Source organism: Mus caroli, unplaced genomic scaffold (genome assembly GCF_978045245.1).
Source record: "Mus caroli unplaced genomic scaffold, Mus_caroli_1 scaffold_4, whole genome shotgun sequence".
In the NCBI taxonomy this organism is placed as follows: domain Eukaryota; kingdom Metazoa; phylum Chordata; class Mammalia; order Rodentia; family Muridae; genus Mus; species Mus caroli.
Genome location: NW_028227259.1, coordinates 147,770,089 through 147,786,320, shown reverse-complemented (window position 1 = coordinate 147,786,320; position 16,232 = coordinate 147,770,089). Strand labels below are relative to the sequence as shown.

Sequence of the window (16,232 nt, the reverse complement as noted above, 5' to 3'; positions counted from 1 at the left end):
TGCCTCCCCTCTCTGCCCCTGCCTCCCCTCTCTGCCCCTGCCTCCCCTCTCTGTCCCTGCCTCCCCTCTCTGTCCCTGCCTCCCCTCTCTGCCCCTGCCTCCCCTCCCTGCCCCTGCCTCCCCTCTCTGCCCCTGCTTCCCCTCCCTGCCCCTGCCTCCCTGCCCCTGCCTCCCTGCCCCTGCTCCCTACCCCTGCCTCCCTGCCTCTGCCTCCCTGCCTCCCTGCCTCCCTGCCCCTGCCTCCCCGCCTCCCTGCCCCCACGCCCCTGCCCCTGCCCCTGCCCCTGCCCCTGCCCCTGCCCCTGCCCCTGCCCCTGCCCCTGCCCAGAGCTAGGGTCATAGACATGAGCCACCATGCCCAGTTGCTCTGAGGCTCTGGGACTGTGATAGTCAGAGTTACCACCACTCTAGAATTATCTTGCATTAACTGGTGTCAGACAACTCATCTTAATTGTGGGCAGGTCTATTCTCTAGACAGGGGATACTAGGCTATCTAAGGTGGAAAAGGGGGGCTTAAAAACCATCATGTGCCATCCACTCTCTGCTTCCTGACTGTGGATGCAGTGTGACCAGATACTTACTTCAAGCTGTTGCAGCTGGAATCGGCTGCCATGATAGACCATACCCTGAGCCAAGTCAGAATCATCCTTTCTCCCTTGAGTTGCTTTCCTTGAAGCATTGACCATAGCAACAGACAAAGAAACAACAGCAAACAAACAAACAAACAAGATAATAATGTATTAACTAATGCTGTAAAGGAATTTTAGGGACAGCATAGTATTCAGACTGTGGCATGGTTACCATAGGCTGCTTTTAGTCAGGTTTAAAAGTTAAACATTAGGCGTAAAAACAGAGCAGAAAGACTTGGGAAGATGTTTGTGGGTTGGTCAGAAAAGCATGTTAAATTGAGGCTAAAGCAGAGGTGGGTTGTGAGAAGCAGTTCTGTGGCTGGGGACATCCCACCCAGTACCTGCCACCGCTCAGCGTGTCCTGTTCTTAAGTTCTCAGCATGCAGCAGAAGCAGGAATGTCATGACTGTGACCACGCCTCCAAATGTCAACAGACATGTATCCTTGCATGTTACCACAGCAGGCAGAGGATGGATGCTTGTAAGCCACTAGTAAGGACAGAGAAGGTGGCATCAACTGGACCCCTGGCTACTAGTTGCACCTTCCACTGTATGATGACTATACTTGATCTGTGACTGAGTGCCTGTGATGGTTTATATATGCTTGGCCTAGGGAGTGGCACTATTAGAACATGTGGCCTTGTTGGAGGAAGCGTGTCACTGTGGGGGTGGGCTTGGAGACTTTCCTCCTAGCTGCCTGAGGATGCTCAGTCTGTTTCTGGCTTCCTTGGGATGAAGGTGTAGAATCCTCAGCTCCTCCTGCACCATGCCAACCAGGATGTGGCCATGCTTCCACCTTGTTGACAATGGACTGAACCTCTGAACCTGTAAGCCAACCCCAATTAAATGTTGTTCTTTATAAGACTTGCCTTGGTCATGGTGTCTGTTCACAGCAGTAAAACCCTAACTGAGACAGTGAGTACCCTTGGCACCTTGATTCTTTCTGGTCCTCTGTCCTGTGCCCTATCTTGGGTTGCCTCCTTGGATACTATAATGGTTAGATTTAATTGTCCACTTGACACAATCTAGGATCAGCTGGGAAAGGAGTGGATTGTCCTTTGGACAAGTCTGTTGAGGAGCCCCTCAATTACATTGATTGATGTGAGAAGGACCAGCCCACTATGGGTAGTACTATTCCCTGGGAAGGGGATTCAGAACGGTTTAAGAATAAAGGAGCCAAGCTGAGCACAAAAAAATGTGTGAGCATATGTGCCTTTGTGTCTCTCTGCAGACGTGATGTGCCTTGCCATTTGACACTGCCTTGACTTCACAATGATGGGCAGTAACCTGGATTTAGCAGCTGAAGTAAACCCCTTTCTTCACTTGGTTGCTTTTTAATCAGAATATGTAATCACAGAACAGAAATAGAAATAGAATAGGCACTGAACATCAGCTCTTTCTGCTAAAGGATGCCACCCTTCTGCTCAGGATCACCCCCTCCTCCATGGCTGGAAACACTCCATTTACCAGCGAGCCTCAGGACTGGCCTCTTTCCCAAAGATCTAAATCCAGAGATTGTTATTGTATATATTTCCTCTCTTTGTAAACTTGATCAGCCGGAAGAGTCAGTTTGAATCCTGAGGCTTCATTGTTTGCACAGGCAGAAAAAAAAAAATCCACCATTAGCTGCCATCTTCTACACCCAAGGGCCCCACTAGATTTTAGGAGTTACAGAATTGGAAGACTTCCTCATGGGTTAAAGAGCATTATGCACCAAGGGACAAATGGAAACTTTAGAGGAGCAGGCCCAGCAAGGCACAGAAATGCCAGGGGGAGAAGGCCAGGCTCAACTTTCCTCTGAGGTCCTCATGCTCATATGGGCACAACAACCGTGGGTAGCACTCGCCAGCCAGGAGCATGGTTCAAAGGTGCCATCAGAGAAGAACTTCCTGCCTGATACCACCCTGCCATGTCAGATCTCCATCATGTCCCTCACAAGCCCCTCACATACCCTACCCTGCTCTGTTCATCTCTAGTGTTCTTGCTTTCTTTAGAACCCCCACTGCATTCTCCAACTCTAGATTTCCAAACCTGCACATTCATCCTCGGAACCTATCAGATCATCAGTTAACACATTTTGTCTTTCAAACCAGTTGCCAGGTTGGAAGGCCGATGACCTCACGGGCTTCCGCCCCTCCTGATTGGAAGAGCCAAACTCTGTGGAGCTAGGCAGCAAGGTGGACAAACACCTTCTCAGGGCTCTCCTCACAACCGACTTCTCCCTAGACGACAGGAAGACCCAGGAGTGGATTCAGCCAGAGTCCAGGAGGAAGGCAGGGGAGACACGAGTCTAGGATTCATAGAAAGGAGGGAAGAGAGCTATGGATGCCAGTGAAATTTCCTCACAGTCTGGGGAACAGTGTCCCCAGCTGAGCACCACGATGGCCTCACCAGTGATGGATGACGGTATCCCAGGATTATCAGGTGAAGTTACCAGGGTGAGAAGAGATGTGAGTGGGTGGCAGGAAGGAGGAAGGTCATAGGAGTGAGGATCTCAGGGCTCTGGATGCCAGGAGAAGGAGAGGGCAGGCAAGTGGCAGGCATGTGGATGCCACATAGAGTGAAAACTTACAGAGCATGAAGGGGGATGAAGGATTATGAAAAGATGTTTTCCTCAGGAGACAGATTTCTGAGTTTGAGGCCAGCCTGGTCTATAGAGCAAGTCCCAGGACAAACAGAGATATACAGAGAAACCCTGTCTTAAACAAAACAAAAAACACAAAGAAAAAGAGTATATTTAATGAAGTTTTTTGTTACTATTTATTTACTTATTTATTTATATTAGGTATTTTCTTCATTTACATTTCAAATGCTATCCCAATAATTAAGTTTTTAAAAAGGAAAAAAGTTTTATCCAAATGGAGAAATGATGTATAATGGGGAAGAGACTGAGGTTGCAAATGGGGATAGACAGAGGAACGGAGAATCTACCACGTTTCAGGGATCAGTGAAGAGAAAACAGTATATATATTGCAGAGAGGACAAACAAGGAGAATGGTCTTGGAAAAGGGATGAGTGTAAGAGACAGGGTGACCCCTAATCCTCAGAACAAGCAGAAACATCAGTCTGTCAGTTACACGTGTTTCATTTCAAACTGGTTGCTAGATTGGAAGGTCGATGACATCATAGGCATCTGCTCCTCCTGATTGGAGGAGAGACACTCCATGGTGGCAGGCAGCTCGGTGGACAACAGCATCTTCTTGGAGTTTTCCTCCACTCTTGACTTCTCCCTAGATGGGGGAAGGGACGCCAGGCGTGGATTCAGCCAGAGTCCAGGAGGAGGGTGGGAGAGATCAGAGTCTGGGATTTGTGGAAGGGGGAATACAGGTTGGGAGAATCGTGACTGCTGGCCAACTGTCATTGTGTTCTGAGGAACAGAGCCCTCAGCCTGGCATCACCAGGCCCTCATCTGGGGTGGTGGTGGATGGGGAGAGCTCAGGACTGGCAGGTGAGGGGACAGATGGAGAAGAGATGGGAGAGGGAGACAGTAGGGAGGAGGACACAGAAGGAAGGAAGGGAAGAGGGTCTAGGATGAAGGCAGGGAGGACAGGGTGGTAGACTCAGGTGTCACATGGACTAAGACTCTGTAGAATGAGAAAAGAGGTTAGGCACTAAGAGACAAAGACAGGACAGAGAAGAGGAGACCCAAAAAGAGACTTCCTTTTTATGGGACAGTATCTCTCTAATGAGGAAGAATCTTGAGGGATATGGAGTGGGGACAGTGATAAGGTGAGGGAGTAGGTGGCTATCCACCCAGGGGGGAACTGCACAGTGGTTTGAGGGAAAGGCAGCAGCTGAAGAGGTTTGGGGTGTTTGGAGTACAGTGGGCAGGGTGGAGATCATCAAAGCCTGAGCTTCATACTGGGCGGGCTTTCTTCACATAGAACCAAGGGTGGAAGCCACCCTCCAGCCTCCATCCAGCATCCAAAAGAGGAAGAGGGACGAGTCATCAGATTCTGAAGATGACCTAGCAGAGCTATTTGAACCTGATCCCCAGCCGGTGTGGTCAGTGGAGACGCTGTGCGGACTTAGGATGAGGCTGAAGAGGCGACGTGTGTCTACAGTGCGTCCTGAACACCACAAGGTCTTCACCAAGCTGCTCGGTAAGAGACGCCTACACAGCTCCCTCCTTAAGCAAATGAGGGACCTTCTAGTCAACACTCTTCCCTGTGGGAAAGCTGCCCTCACAGCCCCACACTTGGTCAGCTTGGGTGACTTATGTTTAATCGATTCTTAGGGTCACACAGGTGCCAGGGACTTAACTAGAATTGACACAAGGAGACGAGAAGGTTGGTGCTCACCAGGCCTCTGTCACTTTGCTCTCTCTTACTTTGCTGGGTTGAGACATCTTCACCCAAACACCAACACAGTCATGTTCCAACCCTCATATGACATCAGATGGGACTGTCAGCATAAGTGCTTCTGGCCTATGGAGTGGTGCATGTGGTACAATGAGGGGATGTCACAGTCTATTGCAGCATCTTGTTCCTAGAATGCAGGGGTAGCTTGGTTGCAAGTATCTTGCTTAGCACATTCGAGATCCTGGGTTGATCCCTGAACCACATGCACATTAACTATATCTGATGTGTGATATGATATGCATGCCACTGATACTCTAAGCTTTGCTCGGTGCCTCCTCTTTGGAGTCTCAGATGAGACCATTGTCCCTTCCTCTTCTGTTTACTCTCCTACAACTAGCCGTAGGTTCCCCATTAGTTTCCTTTGCTTTAAACACCATGACAAGATGGATCTCAAGGAGGAAGGGGTTTATTTTGGTTTATGCTTCCATGTCAAAATCCATCACTGGGGTGAGCTGGACTTCAAGCAGGAACTGAAGCAGACACCATAGAAGAATGTTGCCTATCGGCTTGTTCCTGGCTTCTGTCCAGCTAGCAAGACCACCTACTCAGGGATGGTACCGCCCACAGTGGGCAGTGGCCCACTATGTAAATTAGCAATCATAAAATTTCTCCAAAACATGGCCACGGGTCAAACTGATTGAAATAATCTCCAAACTGAGACTCCCCAGGTAATCCTGGACTGTGTTAAGATGAGAGCAAAAGCTAACTAGATTTCTGTCAACATGATAGATACATAAACATATCACCTTAAGGCATAACCTTTCCTTTCCTCTTTGTCCCCTTTAAAAGACTCACTGTTTTTGAAAAATTCTAACTCTTTAAAATGACTTGGAAACAGCCAAAGTCGTTTAACTATGGGAATCTGGGATCATTCATAATCTTATTGCTCTAAAGGGCGTGAGCAAGTCCTACTCCTTCAGCTCCATCCCCTGCATCGCACACTGCTTGTCTCATAGACTTAGTAGGTCCACACCTGTTACAGTCTTTATTGGTCATCAGCTGGTCCTAGCATCTCCAATATCCTGGCGCTCCCTACTGCAACTGGGTCTGAAGCTTGACCAGTGACCACTCCTGGTCACTTGTCAGGACTCTGGCCCTGCTGCAGGGTGCCAGACTCAGCATCATCTCCCCCAAATCCCTTCAGTCCTGCAGCTTCCACATCATCAAAACCAGTACCACTTGGGATAGTCTTTTCCTTTCTTCTCTTATACAATACATCCTCATCTCAGTTTCCCCTCCTTCCACTCCTCAGGTACTCCCCCCACCTCCCTTCTCCCCAGACCCACCTCTCTCCCCCCCCCCCCCCACTTTCCTAGGACAGGGCAACCCAGTAGGAGGAAAAGGGTACATAATGCAGGCAAAAGAGTCAGAGACAGCTCCACTCCCACTGTTGTTGTTGTTGTTGTTTTGTTTTGGTTGGTTGGTTGGTTGGTTTTTTCGAGACAGGGTTTCTCTCTGTAGCCCTGGCTGTCCTGGAACTCTCTCTGTAGACCAGGCTGTCCTTGAACTCAGAAATCTGCCTGCTGGGATTAAAGGCATGTGCCACCACCACCCGGCTCCACGCCCACTGTTAAGAATCTCACAAAACATCAGGCTACCAGCTATAACAGGTCTGCAGAAGACCTAGTAAAGACCCATGGTTGCCGCTTCAGTCTCTGTGACCACCCATGAGCCATGGTGAGTTCATTCTGTGGGCCTTGGTCTCCTGGTGTTCTTGGCCCCTCCACCACGTGGGGGATTCTCTCTGCTACCAGCTTGTGATACAGCAGCCTCTCTTCTCCTGGACCATGGCTTCTGTGTCCCTGCCTAGGAACACGCTTCCCACAAGATTACAACACAGTGATGTTGCTCTTTTATTAATCAAAGCCAATTCTCCCGCCCTAGATAACCAGCAACCAGAGACTCTTAAAAACCAAAAAACCAAAAAATTTTCACATGAAGAAAGAGCCTGGAGTTTCACAAGCCAGGCCTCCAAGGTCTGCACTTCTCTCAGTATCCCTGTTAGACAAGCTCCCACAAAAGAGCCCATTGAGCACTGAACACTAAATGGTTTTTCCAGCCCCAAATTCCAAATCCTTGCCTTAAACAACCTGGCAAGCCCATCTCAGCAACACCACTTCTGACATTAATCAAGGGTACCTACAGAAACATAAATGATAGAATGACATTTACACACACACACACACACACACAGCACATGGCACAGAGCACATGATATTTGTTAGATTGGCGCACATGATATGGTGTGGCTAGTCAAACAACGTCAGGTCTCACACTGGTCCTGACCTGAACCCTCCCCCAGGGAGGTGGTTCTCCTGGCTCCAGCTCCCAGCCTGTTCCTGTTCACACTATAACAAGTGTGGTTCCTTCACAGAGGATCCCGTGGTGAAAAAATTCCTGACCTGGGACAAGATGCTGAGGGTGTCAGACAAGGTGAGGAGTCCTGCTCTGAGCTTGGCCTCCTGCTCCTGTCCTGAGCTGGCCGCCTGCTCCTGTTCTGCATGGGGAGGGACCCCGCTGATCCACACTCCTCTGCCCCTCAGTGGTTTCATCTGAAGCCACACGGTCCTGGCCCTTGATCTCCTGCCAGTGTCTCTCTGCAAGGACTTGCAGCATCTTACAGAGTGGACAGGGGGCTCCTGCCTCACTGGAATCCTTGAGATCTGAGCCCAAGACCACCATCTTACCTTGGGAATTGCTTCTCTCCCCACAGCTCTCTGGGTCCTTTGCTCCAGCTGGACAAGCTTCTCCTTGTCCCTGATGGCCTAAACCCTCCCTCAGAACTGACCCAGAGCCAGCCATGCTCATACAGGCTTCAGGGAGCCATGCAGCTGCAACAAGGGCACCTGCTCGTGCCCTTCCATCCCCTACCCCCTGCCCACACTGCAGGCACCCAAACTCTAGGCTCCTCTCTGAACCTCAGGCCTGCCTCAGCCACCCTTCCTCTGTCTCTACATTCCTTGTCTCCAGGGTGTGACCGCTCCTCTCTTGTCTCCTTTCTCCATCAGTACCTCCTGTCTATGGTCATAGCTTATTTCAGCCGCGCTGGGCTCTTCTCCTGGCAGTACAGGCCAATCCACTTCTTCCTGGCTCTGTGAGTATTTTGCCTCCTCCCATTGCTCACTGCCCTGTGTGTTGGATCACAAAACGTGGGCCTCTCACCTATTCTTGTAGTATAAATGCCCACAAACTATTTTTTACTAATGAAAACAGCTAACTTATACCAGTGAGAAATTTAAGAAGGGCTGGGAAGATGGCCCAGTTGATAATGTTGTTTGCCATACATACACAAAGACTAGTGTTCAGATTTCTAGCCCATAGTACATAGGCTGAGTGTTAGCCATTCTAGTGATAGGCGTTCATGTAAAGGAAGATTATTTGGGGTTCAGAGCAGCCTCCCTAGCCTAACTGGGGAGACTGAGGTCCCAGTACAAGACTCTGTCTCATGAATCAAAGTTAAGATTGACTTCTGGCTGTGTTTAAATGCTCAATTGTGCTGCACCCCCAGCCCCCCATTCATCCATGCGTTCAAGAATGCAGACAACCAGGAAACGCACAGTTCTTCGTAGATAATTAACCGTGTCCCCAAGCACTAAGGTAGCGCCTGTGTCCCTTCCTTGACTATCTCCCTGAGTCTTTCTTCCGTCATAATTCTAGGTAGCAGCAAGTTGACAATTAAACCTGGAGTCCCCGTGTGAACTCAGCCATCTTCCTAGGGACTTCCTCTCCAACCGGCATCTCCCCTGCTTCTTGGCTCCTGCCAGTGTTACACCCTCCATTTTAGCTCTGTCTAGGTGTTTCACACAGTGTGCCTAGGGACAATCACCTCTCCTTAAACTTAGTTTGTACTCAGGGCAAGGTGGAGCCTCCGTTTAGCTGAGCTACTCAGGAAGCTGAGACAGGAGGATTCTTGAGCCAAAGATTTTTAAGGGTACCATAGTAACATAACAGGGCACCTCAAACTAACAAAACCTTTTGTCTGCCCTGCTGGACCCGCCAGCTTGTGCCTCCAGAAGAACTGTGTAGAGATTCTGTCCAGATAGGATGCTTGGGGAGTGGAGAGATGGCTCAGGGGCTAAGAGATCATAGGACTCTGGCAAAGGACTGGAGTTCAGTTTCCAACATCCATAAAAGGCGGCTCACAACACTGCAGGGGTCCAGCACCCCCTATGGGCACCTGTACTCATATGCACATACCCTCATATGCACACACAGCTAATTCTAAATAAGAGGCATATTTAAGGAACTGGAAAGCCAGCTCAGGAGATAAGGAAGTACCCGGTTCTTTTAGAAAAACAGACTCCAGTTCAAGGGGGGGTCTGATGCCCTCTTCTTGCCTCCAAGGATGGACACACACACAGAGAGAGAGAGGAGAGAGAGAGAGAGAGAGAGAGAATATACATAAATAAAAAAAAATATGAGATAGGTTTTAACCTCTGATCTCTTCCCTTTCCCCAGTCTCATCTCATTACAGTGGACACCCATTGGCATTCTAGGGACACCTCAATTTGGTTTTATTTGGGGGATGTTTCTGTCACAGTACTCAGTCAGTGAAGTCGTCAGTATTGCAAATGCTGTATCTACCACATTCACTCCTTCATCTGCTTCTCCAGTGATTCGTTCAGCACATCTGAGGAGGCGCATCCTTAGTGTTAAAGTATGAAGGAACTGAGAGAGAGGTCAGAAGTGTCAGTTGAGCTTTAAGGAGAAAATCAATTGGTTGTCTTTGTTAGGGTTTCGTTGCTGTGAAGAGACACCATGACCAAGATAACCCTCCTAAAGGAAGACACTTAACTGGGCCTGGCTTACAGGTTCAAAGGTTTAGTCCAGTATCATCGTGGTTGGGAAACATGGTGCTATGCAGCCAGACATGGTGCTGGAGAGGTACCTGAGTCTTCTACCTCTGGATTGGCAGATAGAGGAAGAGAGAGACACACTGGACGTGGCTTGAGGATCTGAGACCTCAAAAACCAACATCCCCCACCCCCACCCCCCGAAGTGACACACTTCCTCCAGCAAGGCCACATCTCCTAATAGTGCCACTCCCTGGGGGCCATTTTCATTCAAACCACCACAGTAGGGAAGGCAAGCAGGGTCAGGCTGGAGTCTGGGGTGCTTATCCTGAGGCAGAATACAGTGTGTGCACACAGCTCAAATCCAGAGAAGGTAGAGACTGGAAAGGTAAAATCAGCTGACAGTGAGGCCTGCAGAGATAGCACTAGGCTCTGCCTATGGTCTCTCCTCACTTGTTCAGTGGCTGTGATCACCTGCTAACATGGCTCCCCGGTCCTCCCTGATTCCTTCCACAGCTACCTGGCCAATGACATGGAGGAGGACAACCAGGCCCCTAAGCAAGACATTTTTTACTTCCTCTATGGGAAGAGCTATGCCCAGCGCCCCATGTTCCACAAACTGCGCTTTCAGTTCATTCGGTCCATGGGCTGGAAGATCTGGGTGTCCCGGGAGGAGTGTGAAGAGGTGTGGGGGGGAGAGGGAAGAGGGAGCGGGGGGGGGGGTGAGGAGGGACAGGCTGGGCAGACAGAGAGAGGAATGGGGTTGAAGGTGGGAGGCAGGATTTGGGGAATGGAAAAGCGTGAGGATGAACAGGGAGAACACAGAGTGTCCCGAGGGTGAGGCCGCACGTTGTTCAGGGAGCTGTTTATCTTTCTCCAGATCCAGGCTTACAATCCAGACCTCTGGGTGTGGGCACGAGATCGCACCAACCTAACCTAGAACCCTAAGACTATGGAGGCCTGAGGTCATCGGCCTGAGGAAGGTATGTTGCTGTTCTCTGAGGTGTAGACCCCTGTCTGTGGTCTAATTAGGAAAGTCAGCTTAATGACTTAAACCACCCTCATCCCTCACTCACCTTCAGCCTTTGAAACAGCCTAGCCATTAGCAATTAGCATCTCTGTATTAACCCCATCACACACACACACACACACACACACACACACACATACACACACACACACACATAGAGTATGGTTGAAGACAGGCTCTTGGGGAGATTGGCTATGTGATAGAGGCTTCTGCAGTCACCCCCCCCCCGTAACCCTCCCCACACTTTTTTTTTAAAGGATCAAGTGTTAACAAAGTGTTAAGAGCCAGGGTTGTTCTGTGGGAGAGCCTACAGTTAGCCCCAGCATCTGAGCCCAGCACCACAGAACAAATAGACAAAAGAATGAAGGATTAGGATTGGTGAGATGGCTCAGTGATTAAGAGCACTGACTGCTCTTCCGGAAGTCCTGAGTTCAAATCCCAGCAACCACATGGTGGCTCACAAGCATCTAAAATGATTTCTGATGCCCGGAGTGAGTGGGGCTGGAGAAAGAAAAAAAAAAAGAAAGGAAGGAAGAAAGGAAGGAAGGAAGGAAGGAAGGAAGGAAGGAAGGAAGGAAGGAAAGAAGCAAGGATTAGAGATAAGGTCACACTTGCCAAGTGCTCCAGCCTCTAGTTAGGACTAACTACGGACATAATCATTCCTGCTTAGAGAATCACATGTACAAAGTCTGACATGACTGCCCTCTTCCTTCCAGATCCCTGTGCCCGAAGGAGATGCTCTATGCCAACATTAGGACTGCTGGGGGAAAGGAGAGAGGACTGACTATCTTCCATGGGAAACCTAGAACAACCCAGACTCTTCCAGAAGGAGTGGGATGGAATCACCACACTGCGCTCCTGGGAGCTGGGACACTTGTAGGAGTCTCTGGAGGGGCCATGAGAAACTAGGATTCCTCCAGGCTCCATGCTTTCCAGAGGCACCATCTAAATGTTATCCCGAATGTCCTCGGTCCCCACCTCCCAACCGTAGCAGCTGAAGGCCCGTGGTTTCCTGTAATTGGTCTCCACTGCTCAGGCCATTTGAAGGAGGCACCTCAGGGCTCAGATGTGGAGGGAACTACCTTCAAAATACAGTATTTGATTTATATAGTTGTAATAACTTTAACACATCACAAATTTTATTGAAATATTAGTATATGTTATATTATTAATAATCCTTATCATTATATGTTGACTACAGAATAATTAGCACATTAAATATTTAATGATAGTTCCTGTTTTGAGAATGCCCTGTTTTTATATTTTATAATGCCTCTTATAGTGTTTATATATACATAGATATTTCACTCACTAGGAGATTTTTATTTTTTTATCTATTATACTTATTTTTTATCTATTATACTCGTGTATCTATTTGTCTTATATCTAGGTAATATAACCTTAGATCATTATGAATATGTTTTTATTTCTTTGATATTTCCTCTCCATTATGGAATGTGACTATTGAGCTGTGGAACTTTCAACCACTTGAACATGTTTGCATATTACTTTCAAGAGGGTTTGTGTTTAAAAGAGAATCCATGTTACAAGCTCCTTGCGCCGTGGACAGACAATAAAGACGAAATGTGTTTCATTTTCTATATGTAAGCTACATGATGGCTTTGTTTTCTTTCTTTCTCTGTGTGTGTGTGTGTGTGTGTGTGTGTCTGTGTGTGTGTGTGTGTGTGTGTGTGTGTGTGTGTGTGTGTGTGTGTGTGTGTGTGATGTTCTCATGAATGCCGTCATGGTCACATATGCTTAGATCTGTGTATATGTGAGGATGTTTGTCTCAGGGGAAGTAGAGGTTTGAGATTGACTTCTGATGTCTTCCTTGATAGCTCACTTATTCATCAAGGGAGTGTCCCCCCACCCCAAACCCAGAGCTCTCCAATATATGGAGTCTCTGCAGCTTGCTCTGAGAATGCACAGTGTCTCCATCTCTGCTTTCTGAGAGCCAGAATTACAGCAGAGCTACCATTCCCACCTGGCATTTACAGGGTATAGGGATCCAAACCAGGTCTTCCAGCTTGCCGCTCAGAAGGCAAGAGCTTTAACCATTGAGCTATCTCTCCATCTCTGCTACTGGAATTTCGCAGGTGCCTTTCTCTTGTGTACCATTTGTCTGAAGTGATTGTGTCACATCACTGAAATCAATGAAGAAAAAGCAAAACAACTAAAATTTCCTACAATGGCAGAGAGCACAACGGACACAAGAGACTGCTAATCATAATTACCTACCTATAGACACAGACTTAGCAGATAAGGAAAGAGCTTATCTCTCTCACTCTCTCTCTCTCTCTCTCTCTCTGTGTGTGTGTGTGTTTGTCGTGGGGAGTTTGTATGTTGTTCATGAAGATGTGTACACATGAGCTTGCTCATGTAGAGGGCAGAAGTTGGCATCATGTCTTTTCTTCAATCTTTCTACACTTTTGTTATTGTTTTGTTGTTGGTGTTGGTGGTGGTTTTGTTATTTTTGAGACAGGGTTTCCCTGTGTAGCCCTAGGCTGTCCTCAAACTTGTTCTGTAGACCAGGCTGGCCTTGAACTCAGAAATCTGCCTGCCCCTGCCTCCCAAGTGATGGGATTAAAGGTACGTGCCACCACTGCCCAGCTACACATTACTTTTTAAAAATTCACTTTATATCCTGATTACAGCCCCCACTCCTTCCTCTCCTCCCAGACCCACGCTCACATGACCCTCCCCTTTGTCTCTCCCTCCACTTCTCCTCAGAGAAGGGGAAGCCCTCCCATGGATACCAACCTGCCCTGACACATCAAGTTGTAGCAGGATTAAATGCAGAAAGGGGACCCAAAGGCTAGGACTCCAACTGTTAGGGGACCCACATAAAGACAAAACTGCACATTTGTTACAAGTGTGTAAGGGTTGGACATAGTACTACCGGAGGATCCCACAATACCTCTCCTGGGCATATATCCAGAAGATGTTCCAACCGGTAAGAAAGACACATGCTCCACTATGTTCATAGCAGCCTTATTTATAATAGCCAGAAGCTGGAAAGAACCCAGATGCCCCTCAACAGAGGAATGGATACAAAAAATGTGGTACATTTACACAATGGAGTACTACTCAGCTATTAAAAAGAATGAATTTATGAAATTCCTAGGCAAATGGTTGGACCTGGAGGGCATTATCCTGAGTGAGGTAACCCAATCACAAAGGAACTCACACAATATGTACTCACTGATAAGTGGATATTAGCCCAGAAACTTAGAATACCCAAGATATAAGCTACAATTTGCAAAACACATGAAACTCAAGAAGAACGAAGACCAAAGTGTGGACACTTTGCCCCTTCTAGAATTGGGAACAAAACACCCATGGAAGGAGTTACAGAGACAAAGTTTGGAGCTGAGACAAAAGGATGGACCATCTAGAGACTGCCATATCCAGGGATCCATTCCATAATCAGCCTCCAAACGCTGACACCATTGCATACACTAGCAAGATTTTGCTGAAGGGACCCTGATATAGCTGTCTCTTGTGAGACTATGCCGGGGCCTACCAAACACATAAGTGGATGCTCACAGTCAGCTATTGGATGGATCACAGGGCCCCCAATGGAGGAGCTAGAGAAAGTACCCAAGGAGCTAAAGGGATCTGCAACCCTATAGGTGGAACAACATTATGAACTAACCACTACCCCGGAGCTCTTGACTCTAGCTGCATATGTATTGAAAGATGGCCTAGTCGGCCATCACTGGAAAGAGAGGCCCATTGGACATGCAAACTTTATATGCCCCAGTACAGGGAAACGCCAGGGCCAAAAAGTGGGAGTGGGTGGGTAGGGGAGTGGAGGGAAGGGTATGGGGGACTTTTGGGATAGCATTGGAAATGTAAATGAGAAAATACCTAATAAAAAAATATATATATAAAACAAGTGTGTAAGGGGCCTAGGCCCAGTCCCTGCATGCTCTTTGGTTGGTGGTTCAGGCTCTGTGAGCCCCCATGGGCCCAGGTTAGTTTATCCTTTAGGTCTTCTTGTGGTGCCCTTAACCCCTCAAGCTTCCTCAATTCCCCCTCCTTAATTCTAGAAGTCTTCCCTAGCTCCACTTAATGTTTGGCTGTGGGTCTCTTCATCTGCTTCCATCCACTTCTGGATTGCCAGGAGCCATCTAGGATAGGGTAAACTCTAACAGGTGATCTTCCTGAGATGGTTTCACTGTGGACTGTAAAGCCATAATGGATGTACCTGTCTAGGCAAGACCAAACGGACTACATTTAAGGAAAAAGATTCCTGCTATTCATATGCTTTTTCTGTTGTTATTAAATATATATAACAGCCATACAGTGTGGTGGTGCACGCCTTTAATCCCAGCACTTGGGAGGCAGAGGCAGGCTGATTTCTGAGTTTGAGGCCAGCCTGGTCTACAGAGTGAGTTCCAGGACAGCCAGGGCTACACAGAGAAACCCTGTCTCGAAAAACCAAAAAAAAAAAAAAAAAAAAGGTATGACAATCACTAGGTAGTAGCCCACCCTTTTGGTCAGATTTCTGAAGATCAGTGAAGATGTACTGTCTTGTAGTGATGCTATATAGACAAATAGATGATTTCTTAATTCTTCATGATGATCCTATAAGAATTTCTAAAATTATATTAGTAATTAAGAACTTTTATAATAGGGCTGATATTAAGTCCTCTCCGATGTCAAAACTGCAACAAGAATTCTGCCAGTCTTCAAGTTACAAGCTAATGTATCCACACACTTGTAGCAGATGTGCAGCTTGGTTTTCATGTGGGACCCCTAACAATTGGAGTCGGGGGGCCGTCTCTGACTCAGTTTCCTGCCTTTGGATCCCCTTTCCCTAGGTGAGCTGCCTTGTCTGGCCTGGCTTGTTAATTGCTTGCTCTGTCACCAGTTAATTACTTCTGAGATGGAAAGCAGGCATCTACAACTCAGAGGTTGTAAAACCATTAACCAAAGGTCATAAAAGGGAACTAACAAGTTATTACAGGGGTAAGGACAGAAGATAAAATATTGACTGGGTTTATCTATACAGAACGTCAGTGATAACTTAGTTACAAATACTATGGTATTTTAACTCTCCATGAACCTGTGGAGCCAGTGACAGAAAATTAATATTTAGCCAGATAATTGCTCTTAGTGAAAACACGTGTAAACATCTCCATTGTAAACTTGTTATTCAATTTATACTTTTAATTTATGTTTGAACTTCTGTGAACTTTTGTTAAAAAAAAAAAAGATATGTGGGAAAACCCTAGAAAAAGTACAAAACACTTAGAACAATTACATTGCATGGCATTATTACCTCAGATCAGGAAGAGAGAGCAAGATTAGGAGGATGAAGGAGAAAGACAGCAGAGTAGAGCAACTTAGAAATTAAAAGGGAACTTAGAGATGAAGAGAGCAATGTGCAGAATGCATGGTTGTGTTGTACTTTA

General features: G+C 47.4%; 1 protein-coding gene across 1 annotated transcript; it reads left to right on the top strand.

The window, feature by feature from the left end:
- Positions 1 to 3,829: 3,829 nt before the first annotated feature.
- Positions 3,830 to 11,927, top strand: LOC110293874 (speedy protein E4A). Its single transcript, XM_021161724.2, has 7 exons — positions 3,830 to 4,076; positions 4,513 to 4,731; positions 7,364 to 7,422; positions 7,998 to 8,083; positions 10,299 to 10,467; positions 10,663 to 10,765; positions 11,529 to 11,927. The coding sequence occupies exons 1-6, from the start codon at positions 3,863 to 3,865 to the stop codon at positions 10,720 to 10,722; spliced, it is 807 nt and encodes a 268-aa protein (XP_021017383.1). The 5' UTR covers positions 3,830 to 3,862; the 3' UTR covers positions 10,723 to 10,765; positions 11,529 to 11,927.
- The last annotated feature ends 4,305 nt before the right edge of the window (positions 11,928 to 16,232 follow it).

Excerpts from the sequence above, each read along its gene's own strand:
- LOC110293874 (XM_021161724.2), top strand. The coding sequence starts at position 3,863 with ATGGGGGAAGGGACGCCAGGCGTGGATTCAGCCAGAGTCCAGGAGGAG. Across the intron at positions 4,077-4,512 it reads GGAGAGCTCAGGACTGGCAG|AACCAAGGGTGGAAGCCACC; the intron begins GTGAGGGGACAG and ends TTCTTCACATAG. Across the intron at positions 8,084-10,298 it reads ATCCACTTCTTCCTGGCTCT|CTACCTGGCCAATGACATGG; the intron begins GTGAGTATTTTG and ends TTCCTTCCACAG.